We start from the raw sequence: 19215 nt of genomic DNA, 5'->3' as shown, positions 1-19215 counted from the left end.
TTAATTAACACAAACAACCATAAAATTAAAGTCCTCTCCACTGGAAACTGTGTAAGCATGCGCCTGGCCCATCTTCCTCAATCACCACTCCACGTTTACATTTTTAATTAATTTTTTTTTATTAAATCCCTAAATTTTAAAAATTAATTACCTTTAAAATTTAAATTTTACGTCGAGTTAATAAACGAGTCAATTTTCAAAATATATATATATATATTTTAGGGACTAAATTTATAGTTTTGAAAGTTCTGAAACCATACCATTATAGACTTTAAAATTGACGGGCTAAATTTATATTCTTTTAACTTTATATTTATTTATTACAAAATTGGAAGTATAGTTTAAATTTTCATATTAAATACAAAATAATAATAATAAATAAATAAAATTAATTTTCTTTAATTTATCATAGACTAAACACTTCACCTGCCACATGGAAGTATTGTCAGCTTTTTATTTCTATTTAATTAAATATTTTTACTTTAGAGAAAAAGGGATAAATATGGATAAATTAATAATTTAAATTTTAAAATAATAGCAACAATTTTGATATAACATGTAATTCATACCATTTAATCATATATTTTTTTAAAATAACATTAAAGCAAAGTCAAAGTGGACAATATCATATTATTGTGGAGAGTCGGTGTTCGTGTAACAATATGAACTAACTCAATACATAAAATTTTCATTTATTGAACTTAATCCAACCCAACTCAAATGGTACGGGTTGAGTTGTTCAAATTTTCATTCATTCGAGCGAGAATCACGCTTTTCCATATTCAAAATAACGCCCAAACAACAACGAGTAGTTGGTGGCGTATTTACTTAAAAAGAAACACAAATACTTTTAAAAAATGTCTCCAAGAATTGGCCCACCATGTGCAACTTTCCTCCCATCTTAAAAACCAAAATAATTTCTTTTTAAATTTTCTTTTTGTATATATATAATTGAAGAGACAAACTTAGAACACTTTTGTTCGTATTCATCATTTTTTAAAAAATAAAAAATAAAAAATAAAATAAAAAGTTATGTTTTTTTTTTTTATTATTATTATTTGCTAAAATTCATGTCACTTTCACCTTGTAAAGTTAAGAAATGGAACCACAAATACACATTCTTCTTCTCCTTCTTCACCTTTTTCTTTTTGTTTCTCTTCATTATTACCTTTTTTTTAATTTTTCAAAATCGCTCTGATTAGTTTTGAGCGTAAATTTCGATAAAATTTTAACACGGTTCAAAATCTGCTTACTTTTTCGTCTCTTCTACTCGAGAATAATCGTAATCGTAAACGTAATCGTCTGACGTTTAGTACCCAAGTTGATATCGAGTATGTTTCGTCCAAGACTGGTATACAAGCCACCTAGTCTAGGTGTAATAATGTTGAGACATATAAGGCACGTTTGGTTTATAGTGTCACTTATATTTACGGTTTCCGACCTAATTATAGTGGTGGAATCGAGTAGATATATATGGTCCACCGACGATATTGTACTTTTAAAGGTCGCAAGGATCCCCTAATATATCTGAATTGATGAGAAAAGGGCACCTTTTACGCATTACATTGTAGAAGGCATTGGTATGAGATGGGTAGGGCACACTATGAGAAAAGGAGGAGGGGGAGATGGGGCCAATGTTTGAGTATCTCTATGTCCTATCCTCCTTGGATTTAAATGGGTTTTCTCTAACACGCTCGAGTGCCAATCATGCACCCATTCGACCCCATCTTCCACCACGCCGTCCCTACATTTTCGTCCATCTCATTATTTTACTTTTTTCTTTTCTGCCACCCCGACTCGTCTCGTGAGTAACACAACACTCTAATTGCAATAGTCCTGTTCGAGAGTGTGTTGTACATATATGTTTTGGTTTTATTGTAAGAACTTAAGCTCACTGCTTATAGATATTGTCTGTTTTAGTTTGTTATGTACAGTGGTTAACCTCATGATTTTAAACCTCTTCTGTTAGGGAGAGGTTTTCACATTCTTGTAAACCAATATGGGATCTCACAATCCATACCCCTCAGACGCTTAGGAAGCCCAACATCCTTGTTGGCACTTCCTTCCACTCTACAACTGATGTGAGATCTCACAATCCACCTCCTTTAGGGCCCAACGTTCTCGTTGACACACATCCCGGTGATACCCATTATAAGAAATATTTTGTTCTTTTCTCCAACCAATATGGGATCTCACAATCCACCCTCTTTGGTGACCTAGCGTCCTCGCTCTCCAACCATGGTCTCACAATCCACCCTCTTTGGGGACCAGCGTCCTGGCTCTCTAACAAATATGAGATCTCACAATCCACTCTCCTTGAGGACTTAGTTTCCTCGCTCTCCAACCAACGTGGGGTCTCACAACCCACCCTCTTTGGGGACCCAACGTCGTCTTCGCTCTCTAACCAATATGAGATCTCACAATCCACCCTCTTTGGGGGCTCAACGTCCTCGTTGGCTCACCACCCAATGTCTAGCTTTGATACCATTTGTAACAGTTCAAGCCCATCACTAATGAATATTGTCCGTTTTGACCCGTTACGTATCGTCATTAAGCTCATGATTTTAAAAAGCATCTATTAAGAAGAGGAACTATTTTAATTAAATTGCAACTATATATATATAAATCTATATATATATAATACTTGTAAGGAAAGCAAAGCACCAAAGCCTTTCCACAACTTATATTCACAAAAAAAGGGCAAAAAGAGACATCATAGATCTTTCTATTATTATAATATTACTATAACCTTTGCTTCACACTTTAAACCCAAATATATATAAAAATAAATAAATAAATAAATGCATTAATTTTGGTGCATTGTAGTTTGCAGGCCAATCCCCACAGCTATTATTATTACTTTATTATTATTATTATTATTATTTATTTATTTTATTTATTATTATTATTATTATTTATTTATTTTATTTATTATTATTATTATTATTTATTTATTTTATTTATTATTATTATTATTATTATTATGGCTCAGTTTGAATTCAGTGTTTTCCACAGTCAAACTCCCTCATGTCCAAATCATTTCCATTTCCTACTCTCTCAACAACTTTCACCTGTTTTTAACTTTATCAATTAATCTTTTAAAAACTTATAAATTCTTGTAATTTAATTTTTATAATTAAATTAAATTGAATTTTCTATATTAGAAATAATTGGATTGGGCTGTAATAATTATTATATATTACTATTTTTCAATAAATCTTCAAATTAAAAATTTAACATTTATTATCCATCTATCAATTTTGTCATTTATAATATAATAATAATAATGTTCATACTAAAACAAAAATTTATATATATATATATATATATATATATATATATATAATTGGTTGAAATTTTTTTTGTTATTATTTTTTATATATTTTAAAATTTTCTTTGAATATAATATTAAAATAAACAAAATTAAATTAAGATTTTTTGTTTTTATTATTTATGTGTATTTTACAAATTTGGAACAAAATAAGTAGATTTATGTTAGAGGAGCTGATGGGATCTTTCTTTTTTCTTTTATTTATTTATTTATTTTCCTTTTTTGTACAATCAAATGGGTGGGTCTTGGCTGCAAGCTGTACCTGTACTTTTTTATTTTTTTTAAAAAAAAAAAAAAAAGTTTTAACATTTTTTTTCCGTGATAGGGAACCATCGAGAAAACCTAACTTATTATTACCGTATGTAATTGGTAATTAGCTAAATTCGTGCACGGTCTTGGAGCTAGCATGGATTTATATATCTAGACACTCGGTGATATGTTTGTATAGTGTTTTCTCCTCTTTATTACAACGCTTAGCGGATAATTAATTGGGAATGGAGAAAGAAAAAAAAGGAAAGATTTGAAAGTCATGTTGTAGTTAAGAGATTTATGAAATTTGATTAAAGAAATTAAAAAGAAAAGAATAAAATAAAAGGAATATTTGAATTGTGTTGTTTAATTTCAAAGAATACATTATTATTTGTGTTGACAAATGAATGTAGTTGAACAACTGTCTTTTCTCTCATTTACTGTGAGGGAGGGAGGGTGAAATTGAGGAGGATAAAGGGGAAATAGGGACAGGTCACTTTTTTTTAAAAAATATTTAAAATATTATAGCGTATTTACATTATCGATATTTATGATTTTTTTTTTTTAAAAAATAATTCATAAATATATCTTCAATAATTTAAAATCAATTTATATATATATAATGTGATTTTCATATTATCAAAAGACTAATTAAAGATTTATTGATAAATTAAAATTGAATGAATTTGTTAATACGAGCATACTTCAATTGACATATGATATAAACTAAGAAATCTCAATCGTCAGATATGAACTTTAAGAAATATTCTTGTTCTGATGTCCCACATTGGTTGAGGAGGAGAACAAACCACTGTGTGGAAACTTTCCTCTAGCAGGGGTGTTTTAAAGTTTGAGGGGAAGCCTGAAAAGGAAAGTACAAAGAAGACAATATCTGCTAGCGGTGGATCTGAGCAGTTGCACTTGTCTAATGGCTAATTATGGTCATAAAAATATAAAAATTACAACCTTGAAATGATGGATGTTAATTCAATTTGAAAGTAATTATGAAATTAAAGTGTAAATTAAAAAAAAAAAATAAAAAGGGAAAGAATGATGGGAAAAAATCACATGGGAAAACAAAAAAGAAAGCTAAAATGTGGAGGAGAAGGGGGTGAGACTGCTGACAAAATTGGTGTGGTGTCATGATGTATCATACTTTTTCCTCGGTTTAATACCACACTTTTGTGTACATTTCTAAAGTCTCATTATTGCTCTCCACCATTCCATCTTTTCCCTTTTAAAATCCTTTTTTTTTTCTATCAACTCCCATATACCTCGAGAATTCGACCGATCCGAGTAACCCAACTTGAAATATATTTTTTTTTTGATCTGGGTTGAGTTGAAATTTATGAAATTTTAGCAATTGGACAGTGAACTTTATTTGGGTTGATTGAAACAGTGAACCAACCCAAAGAATAGTATATCATATTATCGTGGAGGGTTGTGTTCAAGTAACAGGGTCAATCCAATTAATCTGAAATTTTGGGTGGATCTAAAAGATTTTCTCAAGGCCCCTAATTTAATTTCGGGTGTTGGGAGTTTACATGTGTTAAAAAATGAAAGTAAAAAGAAGAAAGCTATAATTGTTGTAAGGGTAGAATATATAGGGAGAGAATATAAGACAAGAAAGATGAATTCAAATGAAAGAAGCCTACAAAGAGCATCACTATGCATAAGGCCACATTTTTTAAAATTTTTAGAAATTACAGAGAATAGAGAAGAGAGAAGAGAGTGAAAACAGGACAAAGGAACAAAACAGTACTCCTTTTGGTTGTTTCATTGGGTTACAAACTTACAAACAAATGCAAACGAAGGGGCTTTTGAATATCATTCTCTCTTGTCATTTTCACAAGAACAGACCCACAGCAGTCCGCACCATTCCCACACAGACACGGCGGAAGAGGAGAGAGAGAGAGAGAGAGAGACCTGGAGTTGAACAGTCCTCATGTTCTCTCACTCTTTGCAAAAATGGGGTCCCAATCTTTCGAATAATCATCATTACAAAAAACAACTCCCCCTCTTCTTTTAATACCCTTCCCACTTCTTCTTCCACCCCCCCATTCCCCCACTTTCTCTCATTTTCTTGATTTCTTCCTCTCGCCTCGCCATGTCTGCAATCCTTCCCTTTGTTTTTCTGCTTTTCTTCCACTTTCTTCCTAAATCTGAGCCTTCCCCTTATCTTCTAGACAAGATTTCTTCGTTGCCTGGTCAACCCCTCGTTGGATTTCGACATTACTCTGGGTATGTCAATGTGGGTGACCGTAATCAGAAGGCTCTGTTTTATTATTTTGCTGAAGCTCAAATCAACTCTGCTTCTAGGCCGCTTGTTCTTTGGCTTAATGGAGGTATTTCCCTTTTAAATTTTTGGGGATTTGGGTTTCTTTTTTGTTCGTTTGTGTGAATTGGGTTTTGATGTGTTCTTTACAGGTCCTGGGTGTTCTTCTTTGGGGGTTGGGGCATTCTCTGAAAATGGACCGTTTCGGCCTAAAGGGCAGGTTCTAATCAGGAATGAACACAGTTGGAATACAGGTTTGGATTATAATGCCTGCTAGGTGTTTGATGAAATGCGTTGGGTTTGTATTTGAAGATTTTGTGGGTGTGGGTGTTGGTGTTGGTGTTGATGGGTTGTTTTCTTGGTTTGTTTCTTTGATTGTTTTGATCTTTAGAAGCGAATATGTTGTATTTGGAGACGCCAGTGGGAGTTGGATTTTCGTATTCAACTGATACTTCTTCGTATGAGGCAGTGGGAGACAAAATCACAGGTGGGTATATGTGAATCATGAAGTTGTTTTCATCTTTTGTTCTGCAATTTTGTTTTTTCTAAAGTGAGATCATGATGGTTTCCACATTGTTGAAAATAACTTCCTATCCCATTAAGAAAAGAGCACTGCTTAAGGTCAACTTCTCCTCTTCCTAATTGCTCTGTCCCTTTCTTCTTTTGTTCGACAGTAAGTGGAAAATGCCTCCTTGCCTTTTCTGCCTTTTCTTTTCCTTCTTCTTTTTTTTAGCTGCAGTCTTGAGTGATGCCATTTTCAGTGTCTGTTCATAGTAGGAGAAGGGCAATAACAAAAATCACCGTACTGACTTTCATTCTTAGTGCTTTGTAAAGGAGCTATAAAGACAAGGATTTGATAAGTTTTGGAGTGTATTTATCCAAATGGAAAGTTTAAGGCTAGTGGGAGGTGGGATTTGTAATGTTTCTTTAAAAGAAAAAGGAGAAAAGCTACCTTTCTTTAATATATTTTTGTCTCTAAGTGGCTGAGGGGTGATGTTTATGTTTGATATATCTGCAGCAAGGGACAATCTGGAGTTCTTGGAGAGATGGTTTGTCAGATTCCCACATTACAGAAACAGAAGCTTGTTCATTACAGGAGAAAGCTATGCTGGTATGGTGTACCATTTCTCAAGATTACACCTTCCATGGATATAAAAGAAAGAAAAAAAGCAGACCCATAATCACTTTCTTGATTTTTTGTAGGTCATTATGTACCCCAACTGGCTGAGCTCATGCTCCAATCTAACAAAACCTCATTCAACCTCAGAGGCATTGCTGTGAGTAAAAGAGAATTCAAACACTATTGATATCAAATGAGCTCAAATACATGAGATCTGTTCTAAAATCACTTCATTTGCAGATTGGAAATCCCGTTCTAGATTTTGCTACTGACTTCAACTCGAGGGCTGAGTTTCTTTGGTCGCACGGATTAATATCGGATTCGACGTTTAAAATGTTCACATCGATGTGCAACTACTCTCGGTATGTAGGTGAGTACTACAGGGGGTCTGTTTCACCCATTTGCTCAAGGGTGATGAGCCAAGTGAGCAAAGAAACCAGTAGATTTGTTGACAAGTATGACGTTACTCTTGACGTATGCATATCATCTGTGTTCTCTCAGTCCAAAATCCTCAACCCTCAAGTGAGTAGTGAACCAGTTAATTCACTTCTCATTCCCTTTCTCAGAATCTCAGAATCTCACAATTCTTCGACTCCTATTTCTTTATATCCTGTGTAGCAAGTAACCGAGTCCGTTGATGTCTGCGTGGAGGACGAAACAGTTAACTATCTCAATAGGAAAGATGTCCACAAGGCTCTTCGTGCGCGCCTCGTGGGAGTGCGACAATGGGCTGTTTGCAGCAGGTACAAACTTCTTCATACTACTAGCAATATTCAAAACCGAAAAGCTTGATGTTCTTTCAGATTGACAGTTTTCTTTTGCTATTGATAGCGTTCTGGATTACAAACTGCTGGACCTAGAGATACCGACTATTAACATCGTGGGGAAACTGGTCAAAGCAGGAATTCAAGTGTTGGTCTATAGGTAAGTGAAACGCCTATTGAGTTCACATCATAACACTCTTCAATCCTAAAGCTGTTTAAACTGATTACATCAATCTTGAATTTGCAGTGGAGATCAAGATTCCGTCATTCCACTCACAGGAAGTAGAACTCTTGTTCACAAACTTGCAAAAGAGTTGGGTCTAGAAACAACCGTACCTTACCGTGTCTGGTTCGAGGGACAGCAGGTACATCTTGATGCATATCAACCCCAGAAATTGTTTCACAAAAATCTCTTGTTGGGTTTGACACAAATTTGGATGGCTTTTGCATTTCAGGTTGGTGGGTGGACTCAAGTTTACGGCAATATTCTTTCCTTTGCCACAATCAGAGGGGCATCACATGAAGCACCATTTTCACAACCTGAAAGATCACTGGTGTTGTTTAAGTCATTTTTACAAAGTCAGCCACTTCCTGAAGCTTTCTGATTGATAAGTCAGGCCGAGTTTGTGATTGAGAGAACGGAGTTTGATTGCTAAACCCTAATAATCTGAGAGTAAAGATTTCTTTCCCATGTTTATCCTTCATTGTCATCAACAAAGCTGTGGAATGGAAGGTTTTTGTAAAGGTCACCAGTAAAAAGGAGAAAATCATATTGAAAAAGAGGGGGGAACAGAGCTCTTTTTGTCATCTTTCATGAATTTTGTAAATTCTACATCTTAGAAGTCATCTTATTGTGAAAGCTCAGTTCAGACAAAATGAGAATCTGTTGAAACTTTGGGAGAAGAGAGTTCTGCCAAACAATTTTCAAAATATTTGAACTGTGAATAGAATGGGATGGAATGTGTTCGTTCATGGTGTTGTTCTAAGAGAGTGTTTAAAATATTGAGAAACAACAGTGGGAGCTTGGACTTGCATTTCCATGCAGCTAAACTCTAAAGCCAGGATGGGCTTAGACAACAGTACAGTTGTGCTGAGGCTTTGTTCATGTTCATGTTGTTCATCTTCTCCAGCTCGTTCGATTGCGACCACTGCTGGCTTTACTGCTCGCACCCTAAATGAAAATGATATTCGAGTGCTCGAATTCAAATAAACCCACCACCAAACGAACCAAATAGTTAAACATCAGAAGACAGGAACACAAACCGGCATTGAATTTGGCAGGAATATTTGAGTAGTTCAGGAGTATTTTCTGTGTGCCCACTGATATTTTAGAACAATGAAACTGTCGTAAGCCTTGAAGTGTGAATTTGGCAGACACAAACGTTTGTAAACTGTAGATACGGTTACCTGTAACTTGGGAGAGACATTTTGATAGCTGGTCCCATCCATTTGCTTGAAGGAACTGCCAACATCAGCTTGTTATCAGAAACATAAGGGACATTCTATTTGAACAGAACAATCCAAGTAAGAGTTAGTCACTGCTCCTTGAATATTGGAACCAGGAAAAGAAAAGTTCATAAACGACCGAGAAAGACTCGACCGTCCACCCATACACATGAACGTGTCTGCAGTGGGACCGATGCTACTAGTTGGTCGAAAGAAGTATGTAGTTGGGGGACAAAGAGAGTTAAGCTAGTAGAATCATTTTGTGGAAAGTTTCCGACCCCATGAATGTCTCCATCAGATGATAAGAACATGAAGTCAATGCAGAAGAAATGTGAGGAACGCATCAAAGATATGATGGCATTGGTGAACAGTGGATGAGATGAGCAGGACTATTTTTCTCTTTCAAAAGAAGTATAAAGCAATAGGGGTGCGCTGAACCGTCGATGAATAATAGGTAGGTGTTAGGGATCACGGATCTCCACAATGGTATGATATTGTCCATTTTGAGCATAAGCTCTCATGGCTTTGCGTTGGGCTTCCCCAAAATGTCTCGTACAAATAGAAATGTATTCTTTACTTATAAACTCATGATCTATATAAACCCATGATCATTCCCTAAATTAGCCAACTCCCTCCCAACAATCCTCTTCTTGAACAAAGTACACTATAGCGCCTCCCCTGAGACCTATGGAGCCCTCGAACAGCCTCCCCTTAATCGGGGCTCAACTCCTTCTCTAGAGTCTTCAAACAAAGTACACCTTTATTCGACACTCGAGTCACTTTTGACTACACCTTTGAGGCTCACAACTTCTTTGTTTGACATTTAAGGATTCTATTGACATGACTAAGTTAAGGGCATGACTCTGATACCAAGTTAGGAATCACGATTCTCCACAATGGTATGATATTGTCCACTTTGAGCATAAGCTCTCATGGGTTTACTTTGAACTTCCCCAAAAGGCCTCATATCAATGGAGATGTATTCCTTATAAACCCATGATCATTCCCTAAATTAGCCAACTCCTCTCAAGAATCCTCAACAATAGGTACCCCCATCCTAGGCAGAGTTAGTGAGACGTGTGATAGGCGACCATTTTGCGCGGTTCGGGGGGCACTTGAGTCCGCCTCCGGCACCCGACTGCGTCTTGACCCCTATCCAATTTTTGAGCCAATTCCCTCTTCGTACCACCGCTCTTCGATCAACGCATGTTCGGGTCTCATAGGTCATTTTTCTAATCCAAAAGGTCACTTCTATGCCAACGGTCGGAATCAAATTCAAGTCATAACAGAGGGGGATAGCGGCGCCCTCGCCTGATGCCATTCCCAGACCTAGTAGGAGATTTGCGAAAAGATGGAATAGGAAGACGTGTTTCCAAAACGAACATACGGTTGTAGATGAGATGAGCAGGACTATTTTTCTCTTTCAAAAGAAGTATAAAGCAATATTGCCTCCATAATTAGCAGCTCACCAGAAATTGAAAGGTTGATATTGCAGACATCTATTGAAGTAGGATCCTTCACTTCAGTCACTTGAACATGCTCCTGATTCTTTTGGTTGCAGAAATCACTACTTCCACGAAAGGAGTTGATAAGTCCTCTTTCACTCCGATGCTTCTTCGGAACTGCCTCGATCCTCTGTTTTCATGATAGAAACCATTTCCATTCAATACATTACGAGTCGATATTGCTCAAAACATCGTTTGGATTGGCTGTTGCAGTGCTTTTTAACACAAGAATATCGTTTGGAGGTCGGATGATAACATTGAACAAACATGTATCCATGAATTCCATATTGAAAAACCATAAGATACAGAACTGTAGCTTACTTTTGCAAACCTTGCAACCTGACTTGGAAGCCCCACTTCCTGCAAGAGAGAGAGAATGCAATTGAAACATCATCCATTACCAAAGATCAAAATGGATACTAAACTGATAGGACACTCAAACTCCAACAGGAAATGGATTGAATTTCATTGAAAGAAGTTCTAAATGAAAGAGAAAGGACACTATGCTGATGGTGCTGGACTGCTTAACCAAGTTGCCCACCGCTTTGCTATTAAGATCCTCTTCTAGGGGCTGGGTTATCAGTTAGATCCCACCTTTCCTAAGACAATTAAGGTCCTATTTGGAATGACTAATGGCTTAAATAATGTAATAGCCCAAATCCTAGTAGATACTCTCCTGTTTAGGCTTTCCCTTCAAGGTTTTAAAACGATGTGGGACTCTCCAATCTACCCCTTATGGGCTTCCTTTTAAGGTTTTAAAATGCGTTTCCTCGAGAGGCGTTTCTACACCCTTATAAAGAATGTTTCGTTCTCCTCCTTAACTGATGTGGGATCTCACAATTCACCCGCTTTTAGGGCCCAACGTCCTCACTGGCACTCACTCCCTTCCCAACTGACGTGAGATCTCACAATCCACCCTCCTTTAGGGCCCAACGTCCTCACTGGCACTCCCTCCCTCCCCAATTGATGTGGGATCTCACAATCCACCCTCCTTTAGGGCCCAACATTCTCACTGGTACTCGATTCCTCTCCAATTGATGTGATACCCCTCAATCCACCCCTATTCAGGGCCCAACATCCTTGCTTACACACCGCCTGATGTTCACCCCCTCTCGGGGCTCAGCCTCCTCGCTGGCACATCGCTCGGTGTCAAGCTCCATACCATTTGTAACAGCCCAAACCCACCACTAGCTAATATTGTTCTCTTTAGGCTTTTCCTTTTAGCTTTCCCCTCAAAGTTCTAAACGTATCTGCTAGGGAGAGATTTACACACCCTCATAAAAAATATTTCTTTCTCCTCCCCAACTGATGTGAGATCTCACACCTAAGATGTTGGAACAGTGAAAGAACGAGTGTCTTGGTGAAGCAATACATTATAAGTACCCTTTCTACTGGGCTCTGATATATATGCCCTCCATTCATTTTATACGAGTAAAGAAAACCAGAAAATTCAGTCATAGAAGAGGCCAACAACACAGATTCATAGTCTTCAAACAAGTTCACAAATAACCATACAAATCAAGCCTCAGAAATCAACAACAATCCTTCAAATGCGATACCTTTCGTCCATGATCACAAGCTTCATCACTGTTCACTAGAACCTTAGCTGCCCATCTGCTTTCAGAAAAACAAAACCAGGTAAGCCTCAACAATCTAGCCATCTCTTTCAAAAAGGGTAATAGAAAAGCATACGCGCAGGATGTTGGACGATTCCAAACAATTCCAGCAATTACCACAAGCTGCCATATCAAAATCAACCAAAAACCAAAACCAAAACATGGGTTCATCACCAAATCTCCATTGTTTAGCTTCAAAGACAAAAAGCAAGGGAGCCAAAATCCAGACCTCATCAAAACTTCCTGCTGGACTATCATCATAGTTCGCAAGAAAAAACCCACCAAGAGTATAACTGGAGAGGCAGAAACAGAGCAACAACAACCCTTTTAAATATGCATTGAACCAAAAAACACCCATTAATCAGTATAATCCACAGCGATTAAACTAATCTCAATGATTAAACAATACCCAAATGCTTCAACGAGTCTCAACTCCTTTGGAATACACTTTCGAGCAGTTTTAGCCTTAACAAGATGCAGTTGATACAGAGCCCTGAACAATGGGGACTGTCAAATCAGAGAAATGGAAAGCAATGAAGACAAAAAAGTAAACGGAGCTCTTCAATAACCTTCCTCTGAATGTCCATGGCGGCCTGCCGTAACCCGTTGAGCGTTTCTTCTCTCCATTTTCCATGGAGGTGTTTTCGGCGTGTTCGTTGGAAGAGGAAGAGGGGGAATGGATATCCAATTTGAAGGATAAGATGTCGAGGTGGCAATGGATGGCGGATTTCAATGAAAAAAGTGATACACGTGGCAGCATTTTGAGCAACATGGTTGTCCAACTCAGCACACCCTTCGTTTTCTACCCCAACTTTTTGGCAGATTTTAGCAGTTTTTTCAACACAATTCTATAATTATATATTGTTAAAAGTCATCATTTGATCCATATTACCATGTATAGTTAAAAACAAAACTTGTTTATTTTCCTTTTATCTTGATGGAATTAGATTTTATTTAGTTAAATTAATAAATAATAAAATACGATGAACTTTTCAATTTTTTTTTTTTAAATATTCTTTTAAAATTAAAGAAAGTTTGAAATTATAGTTTCATCAAAAATGTTATTTTCAATAATACTTTTAAATTTTTTTTTTAAATTTTAAAAATAATACTTCTGAACTATTAAAAAAATATTAATATCTTCGAACATTCTTTCAAATCTTTTTTATCATTAATATCTTCGAACATTCTTTAAAATCTTTTTTTATCATTAATATCATTAAAAAAAATATATCTTTTTGAAGATAAATTTAAAGAAATTGTCGATTTTGAATATAAATAAATCATTTTTTGTTCATACACCCGTTTTAAGGATATTTTTCAACTTAAAAAAAAAGTTTAAATGTATATTAATCATAGTTGGGTATAATATATATATATATAATATAATTATTTAATAAATAAAATTTGATTAATTAATTTATATAGACACAAAGTTGTCATATATTACATTTTTATTTAAAAAGTTTAATCAATTAATATATATATATAGACACATGTTCAACTCTCATGGAAATTGATTAATTAAATTTTTTAATTAATTCATAAATATATATAAATACACAACTTGTCATGATTCAACTCCAAATTTAATAAATGAAATCGATTAATTAAAAAGTTTAATTAATTAATTTTGCATCTAAAGTGTTCTCGGGTTAGTTCGTAGTACCTAATCAATTTATTTAAAAGAAAATTTTAAAATACCTCCATCTATATATTTGATGTATTTAATGTAAATAAAATATATATATTTAATTTAAATAGTTCAAGTTAATATTTAATATATATATAGTTTTGGGACATCCCATCTAAACTTTTAAATTACAAGTTCAGAATTTAAGACTTTTAAATTTTTATCTATTCCGTTTATGAAATTAAGAAGTGTTTAATAAATTTTTGATATATCAAATATTATGTTTATACGTGAGATCGCACCTTGGTTGAAAAGAGAAACGAAATATTTTTTATAAGAACGTGGAAACCTTTATATAATAGACACGTTTTAGAACTGTGTGTTTGACGGTGATACGTAATGAGTCAAAACAGACAATATCTACTAATAGAGGCTCGGGTTGGAAACAACTCATTTCATTTAATTGGAATGATTGATATTAGTAGCGAGGAGTTGGCTCATGTGGGTGCGTGCGTTGCGTGACTTTTCCATCTTACATAGCTTGCATGATAGATTTTTGGAAACGAAGGAGACAAAATTGGTTAGTTGTAGCTATCTTAATTAATTAATGTTTTTGTTCTTTATGTTATCGTGTCGAGTCATAGATGATAAAATCGGACTATAATTGTCATGAAACTCTTGGGATCTCATCTAACAACCTTATTGAAGAACAAGAAGTTTAGATCTAAATTTTTTAAAGAACTCCAAAAATGTAAAAATTGTAAAGAAAACTCGTGATTCGAATAATTTCATAAGATAATTTTATCAAAACCATATAAAGAATGTTCTTACTCAAGCAACAACATGAATGTTAGAGCGACTAGTGGTGAATTGAAAAGTTGTAACTCTTATGCCCGTTCACTTTCAAACCAACTGGCTTTTTTGTTTTTACAATTTTACAAAATTTCATTCAACTACGAGAGATTAGTTGACTCGTTCTGTTGAAGTTTGACTTGGTTTCACAATTTTTATAAGTTAGAACAAGAGGCTCGATATTATTTTGATACGCCTCACAACTTGTACCGTTGGCCGACATTTATTAGGTATACTTTAACGTCATATGCACTCGTCTCCCTCATTACCCATTCTTTTGTTTTTATATGTCACATGTGAGGACCTTTGTAACTACCATTCTCTCTTTGATCTCTCATTTTTCTTCTAAGACTAGTTTGGGTTATTCCTTTAACACGAGTGAGAATGATATTTGTAGTTGATTCAATAATGTGAGAACGAAATATTTCTTATAAGGGTGTGAAAACTTCTCTCTAGTAAAAAGCATTTTAAGATTATGAGACTGATGGCGATACGTAACAGACTAAAGCGGACAATATTTGCTAGTGGTGGGCTTGTGCTGTTACAAATGATATCAAAGTCAAACACTGGCCCCCAACGGGAGTGAATTGTGAGATCCCACATTGGTTGGAGAGGGAAACGACACACATTCTTTACAAGGGCATGAAACATCGCACTAGTAGGCGCGTTTTAAAACCGTGAAGGTGACAGCGATACATAACGGGCCAAAGCAAATAATATTTGCTAACGATGGATTTGGACAGTTACACATTTCTTATAAGTCTCAACCGGGCCTACACCTCGTTCATAAACTTACAATAATCTTTCGAATATCGCAAATTCCAAACTTGTCGACAAAAAAGCCTAAAAGTTGACCTTATTAGAGAAAGAAGCACGAAACTCTAGTGCTAGAATAATATACCAAGTTAAAGGTTGAAAAGTTATTTGTTGTCTACTTCACGAACCTTTGCAGTCCCGTTCTATAACTTCCTTTCTTTCGTCCATCCCCGAGGCTATAAAAGAGAGAACGGGAAGGCTATCTAGTAGGAATCGTTTCGATTTCAGTTGTATGCCACAAGGTAGGATCTATAGTTCATCAAACAATCATACTCTCAAATGGAATTTCCTTTGCACAAAAGCTTCTTTACATCATTAACAGACAGATCACACCACTTTACAGTAATAAGTACTTGGAGTGTTCAGAAACTGTGCAATTGGGTTAGCATGTGTACCAACTCATCACTGGAAGGCCTGTCTGCTGGCTGATCTGATAAGCACACAACAGCTATCTTCACAGCCATTATCATTTCATCTTCTTCCCCTTCTTCCCCTATGATGTTCTTATCCAGAGCTTCTCGAGCCTCCCCGGCGAGCTGCAAGTGTCGTAGCCACTGACCTAAGCTTCCTCCGCTAGCTGCTTCTCCGAAGAACGGATCTGTTGGATCTCTACCTGTTAGTAGAACAGCCAAAATCATCCCAAAGCTGAAGATGTCACTCTTGTCGGTATACCTGTTAAAACTGGAAACAGCAAACATCGAATCGGATTACGACTACTTCTCGAGGCAAATGCTCGACGATATCCCGACTTATGTATCAACATCGGAATGTTATTGGTTCATTATGGTTTAAACCGTTTTCTTTCTTAAGAAAATATATACAAAACTAAATACAGAATAAGCTTTTGAGTTCAAAGTCATTTAGCCGGTTTGAACTCCTCTTATCATTTAGTGTAACAGTCCAAGCCCACCGCTAGCAGATATTATCCTCTTTGGGCTTTCCCTTTTGGACTTCCGCTCAAGGTTTTTAAAACATGTTTGCTAGAGAGAGGTTTCCATACCCTTATAAGAAATGTTTTGTTCCCCTCTCCAACCGACATGGATCTCACAATCCACCTCCTTGGGGCCCAACATCCTTGCTGGTACACCACCCGGTGTCTGCCTCTAGTACAATTTGTAACATCCCAAACCCACCGCTAACATTAGGCTTGTGCTGTTACAAATGGTATCAGAGCCAGACATACATAGGGTAATGTGCCAACAAGGACGTTGGGCCTCCAAGAAGAGTAGATTGTGAGATCCTACATCGGTTGGAGAAGAAAATGAAACATTATTTATAAAGGTGTAGAAACCTCTCCCGGGGAGATGCGTTTTAAAAACCTTGAGAAAAAGCCCTGAAAAGGAAAGCTCAAAGAGGACAATATCTACTAGCGGTGTGCTTGAGCTGTTACATTTAGTTTCGTAAGCTTTAGCTCAAGCACCATAAGATATCCCTAACTAGTAAGCTCATTTTCTTACTAAGAACAGATCAAGTATCTCAACTTAAACCCTTTGGATTCAATACTACTTGGACTTAGTATCAAAACAGGACGTTCAATGCTCAAATTTCTACGACATCATCACAAGATTTAGCAGCAGTTCAACATTTTCAACATCTAAGTATCAAAAGACATGAACAAAACGACATCGAAACCAAATCATTATCAAACGTATAGGTTGGTTATAGAATCCAAACCTGCAATCCTGTAAGCACTCAGGGGAGGCATAGGCAGAGGTAGCAGCCATGTCCAAGTTAGAGAACAACTTAAACAAGCCACAATCAGCTAGCCTTGGCTCAAACTCAGCATCCAACATGACATTCGAAGGCTTCAAATTATAGTGAAGAATCTGAGGATCACACTCAAAATGAAGATACTGAAGACCCTTTATAATCCCAACAGCAATCCCAAGCCTTGCTTCCCACGCCAACCTCACCTCATTCCCCCTCGCTCTGTTCATCACATCCTCAAGGCTCCCTGTTCCCACATAATCATAAACCAACCACATCCCTTCCCCGTCCCCAACATAAGCTCTTAAGCTCATCAGATTCCTATGCCTCAGCTTGGCCAGCCTCTCAAGCTGTTGCTGCGTCCGCCTCTTCTCCGACTTCCTCGCCACCGCAGCTGCCGTGTTCTCGTACCCTTCTAGCCGCTTCACGGCGATGGTTAACCCATTGTCCAGAACGGTTCTGTAGTACTTCCCATGTGGGTTGGAACCCAAAAGCTGATTTTCGTTTTTGAGGGCATGATGGAGGGTTTTGGGGTCGATTATGGGGGAAAATATCACGGGGCCTTTCAGAATTGGGGTTTTGTTTAGGTATCGAACGAAGCTGCGGATTAAACAAGCGAAAAGAATCGAACCCATTAACCCTGTAACTAACCCCAACAGCACACTGAAAATGATTCTTCGGACGCCATGTTTTAACCGTGGAGAGTTTGTTGGTAATGGCGGTCCCGAAGAGGCGAGGTGTTGGCTTGTTCTTTCCTGACATTTAGCGTTGGAGAAATAGTGCAAGGAGAACATGAATAGCAGTATAATCATAACCTTAACGCTATGTCTTTTCTTCCCCATTCGAAGAACAAAATTCGAAACAGGGCTTCATTCAATTCCTACAAATTTTGCGATTAAAACTTATCAGCCCCGTTTGAGAAATATTCGAATCTCGAAGCTAGAAGAAGAAGAAGCTATTGAAGAAATTCCTCAAGTGGAAGGATGCGTGGCCATGGATTCATTGGAGGAGGTTTCAGTGGGAGGAAATCTTCAGTGGGAAGACGCAAAAGAATCACAAATGGGAAGCAACAACTAACTAAAGAATTTGGTTCGTAATGGGAATGAGAGACCATTCAAATGAGAATCCGCTACTCCTCGCCATTGAATAAACAACACTCACACTTTTCCATAGCTTTTTTCAACTACAAAAGCGAGAGATACAGAGAGCAAAACAACGAACAGGAGGGAAAATATGGTAAAAATTGAAGGGTTTCAGATACCCATATGGAAAAATGGAGTCCAAAGCTCCATTAACACAGACAAACGAACACAAAAACCAGCCCGACAAGTAGTTCCCTACGATCGAAAAGAAAAAAATTGTAATGTTTTGAAAGAAATTCAAAGAAACATGGATTGGATATGCATACCCAATGAAGGGAAACAGTCAAAAACAGAGAGAGCGCCCAAAAACAAAAGGGTTGTATGAGACAGAGAGCGAAAGTTGAGAGTGCAACTGCTAGGGCGAAGGGAAGGACCCCATCAGCAGCAGTCCTCGGAGACAGAACAGAACAGAGCACCCCTTCCCGCCTTTTGAGAGATGTTCAGTGGGCCCATATCCATTTGGATCTCCTCCGTTGGTTTCTGTCTGCAACACATCCTGACCGTTCGTTTCCCAACCCTTTGGAGTTTGCGCTTTGCTCATCTCACTATATAATTACGCATTGCTTTTTTCTTTATATTTTTTTTTTCTTTACTCTCCAATAATTGTTCCTTCTTTTTTCTATTTTTATTGCAATTATAGATAATTATTATACAATTCCTTTTTTCCTTTTTATTATTTTATTTATCTTATCCTCCTTTTTCCTTTTTAATTTTTTTTTCTTACCTCGAACCAATGGTAGATCGACAAGTGGCCAATAG

At 36.5% G+C, this 19215-nt stretch overlaps 3 protein-coding genes across 4 annotated transcripts; 1 reads left to right on the top strand and 2 right to left on the bottom strand.

Annotated features, from left to right (window-relative positions):
* The first annotated feature begins 5430 nt into the window (after nucleotides 1-5430).
* On the top strand, nucleotides 5431-8546 carry SCPL45 (serine carboxypeptidase-like 45). Its single transcript, XM_023672549.2, has 10 exons — nucleotides 5431-5925; nucleotides 6008-6109; nucleotides 6247-6342; nucleotides 6874-6966; nucleotides 7059-7132; nucleotides 7216-7497; nucleotides 7594-7718; nucleotides 7807-7899; nucleotides 7987-8104; nucleotides 8195-8546. The coding sequence occupies exons 1-10, from the start codon at nucleotides 5688-5690 to the stop codon at nucleotides 8342-8344; spliced, it is 1371 nt and encodes a 456-aa protein (XP_023528317.2). The 5' UTR covers nucleotides 5431-5687; the 3' UTR covers nucleotides 8345-8546.
* Nucleotides 8547-8660: 114 nt separating this feature from the next.
* On the bottom strand, nucleotides 8661-12995 carry LOC111791274 (protein NEOXANTHIN-DEFICIENT 1). The gene is made up of 10 exons (XM_023672550.2): nucleotides 12876-12995; nucleotides 12716-12799; nucleotides 12536-12599; nucleotides 12383-12429; nucleotides 12250-12304; nucleotides 11012-11050; nucleotides 10655-10820; nucleotides 9147-9201; nucleotides 9003-9059; nucleotides 8661-8910 (listed from the first exon to the last, which is right to left on the bottom strand). Exons 1-10 carry the CDS (start codon nucleotides 12938-12940, stop codon nucleotides 8709-8711), a joined length of 834 nt encoding a protein of 277 aa, XP_023528318.1. The 5' UTR covers nucleotides 12941-12995; the 3' UTR covers nucleotides 8661-8708.
* A 2816-nt stretch (nucleotides 12996-15811) lies between these two features.
* LOC111790411 (inactive leucine-rich repeat receptor-like protein kinase CORYNE) lies at nucleotides 15812-18827 on the bottom strand. 2 transcript variants are annotated; one of them, XM_023671295.2, is made up of 2 exons: nucleotides 17282-18827; nucleotides 15812-16288 (listed from the first exon to the last, which is right to left on the bottom strand). In XM_023671295.2, the coding sequence occupies exons 1-2, from the start codon at nucleotides 18154-18156 to the stop codon at nucleotides 15970-15972; spliced, it is 1194 nt and encodes a 397-aa protein (XP_023527063.2). In that variant the 5' UTR covers nucleotides 18157-18827; the 3' UTR covers nucleotides 15812-15969. The 2 variants fall into 2 exon arrangements, with proteins under 2 accessions (XP_023527063.2, XP_023527064.2); XM_023671296.2 differs by having other exon boundaries at nucleotides 15812-16279.
* Between the last annotated feature and the right edge of the window lie 388 nt (nucleotides 18828-19215).

The sequence above is a fragment of the Cucurbita pepo genome, chromosome 3 (assembly GCF_057944985.1).
Source record: "Cucurbita pepo subsp. pepo isolate OVF chromosome 3, ASM5794498v1, whole genome shotgun sequence".
In the NCBI taxonomy this organism is placed as follows: domain Eukaryota; kingdom Viridiplantae; phylum Streptophyta; class Magnoliopsida; order Cucurbitales; family Cucurbitaceae; genus Cucurbita; species Cucurbita pepo.
The sequence above is the reverse complement of the archived record's forward strand: the minus strand, read 5'-3'. Positions and strand labels throughout refer to the sequence as shown.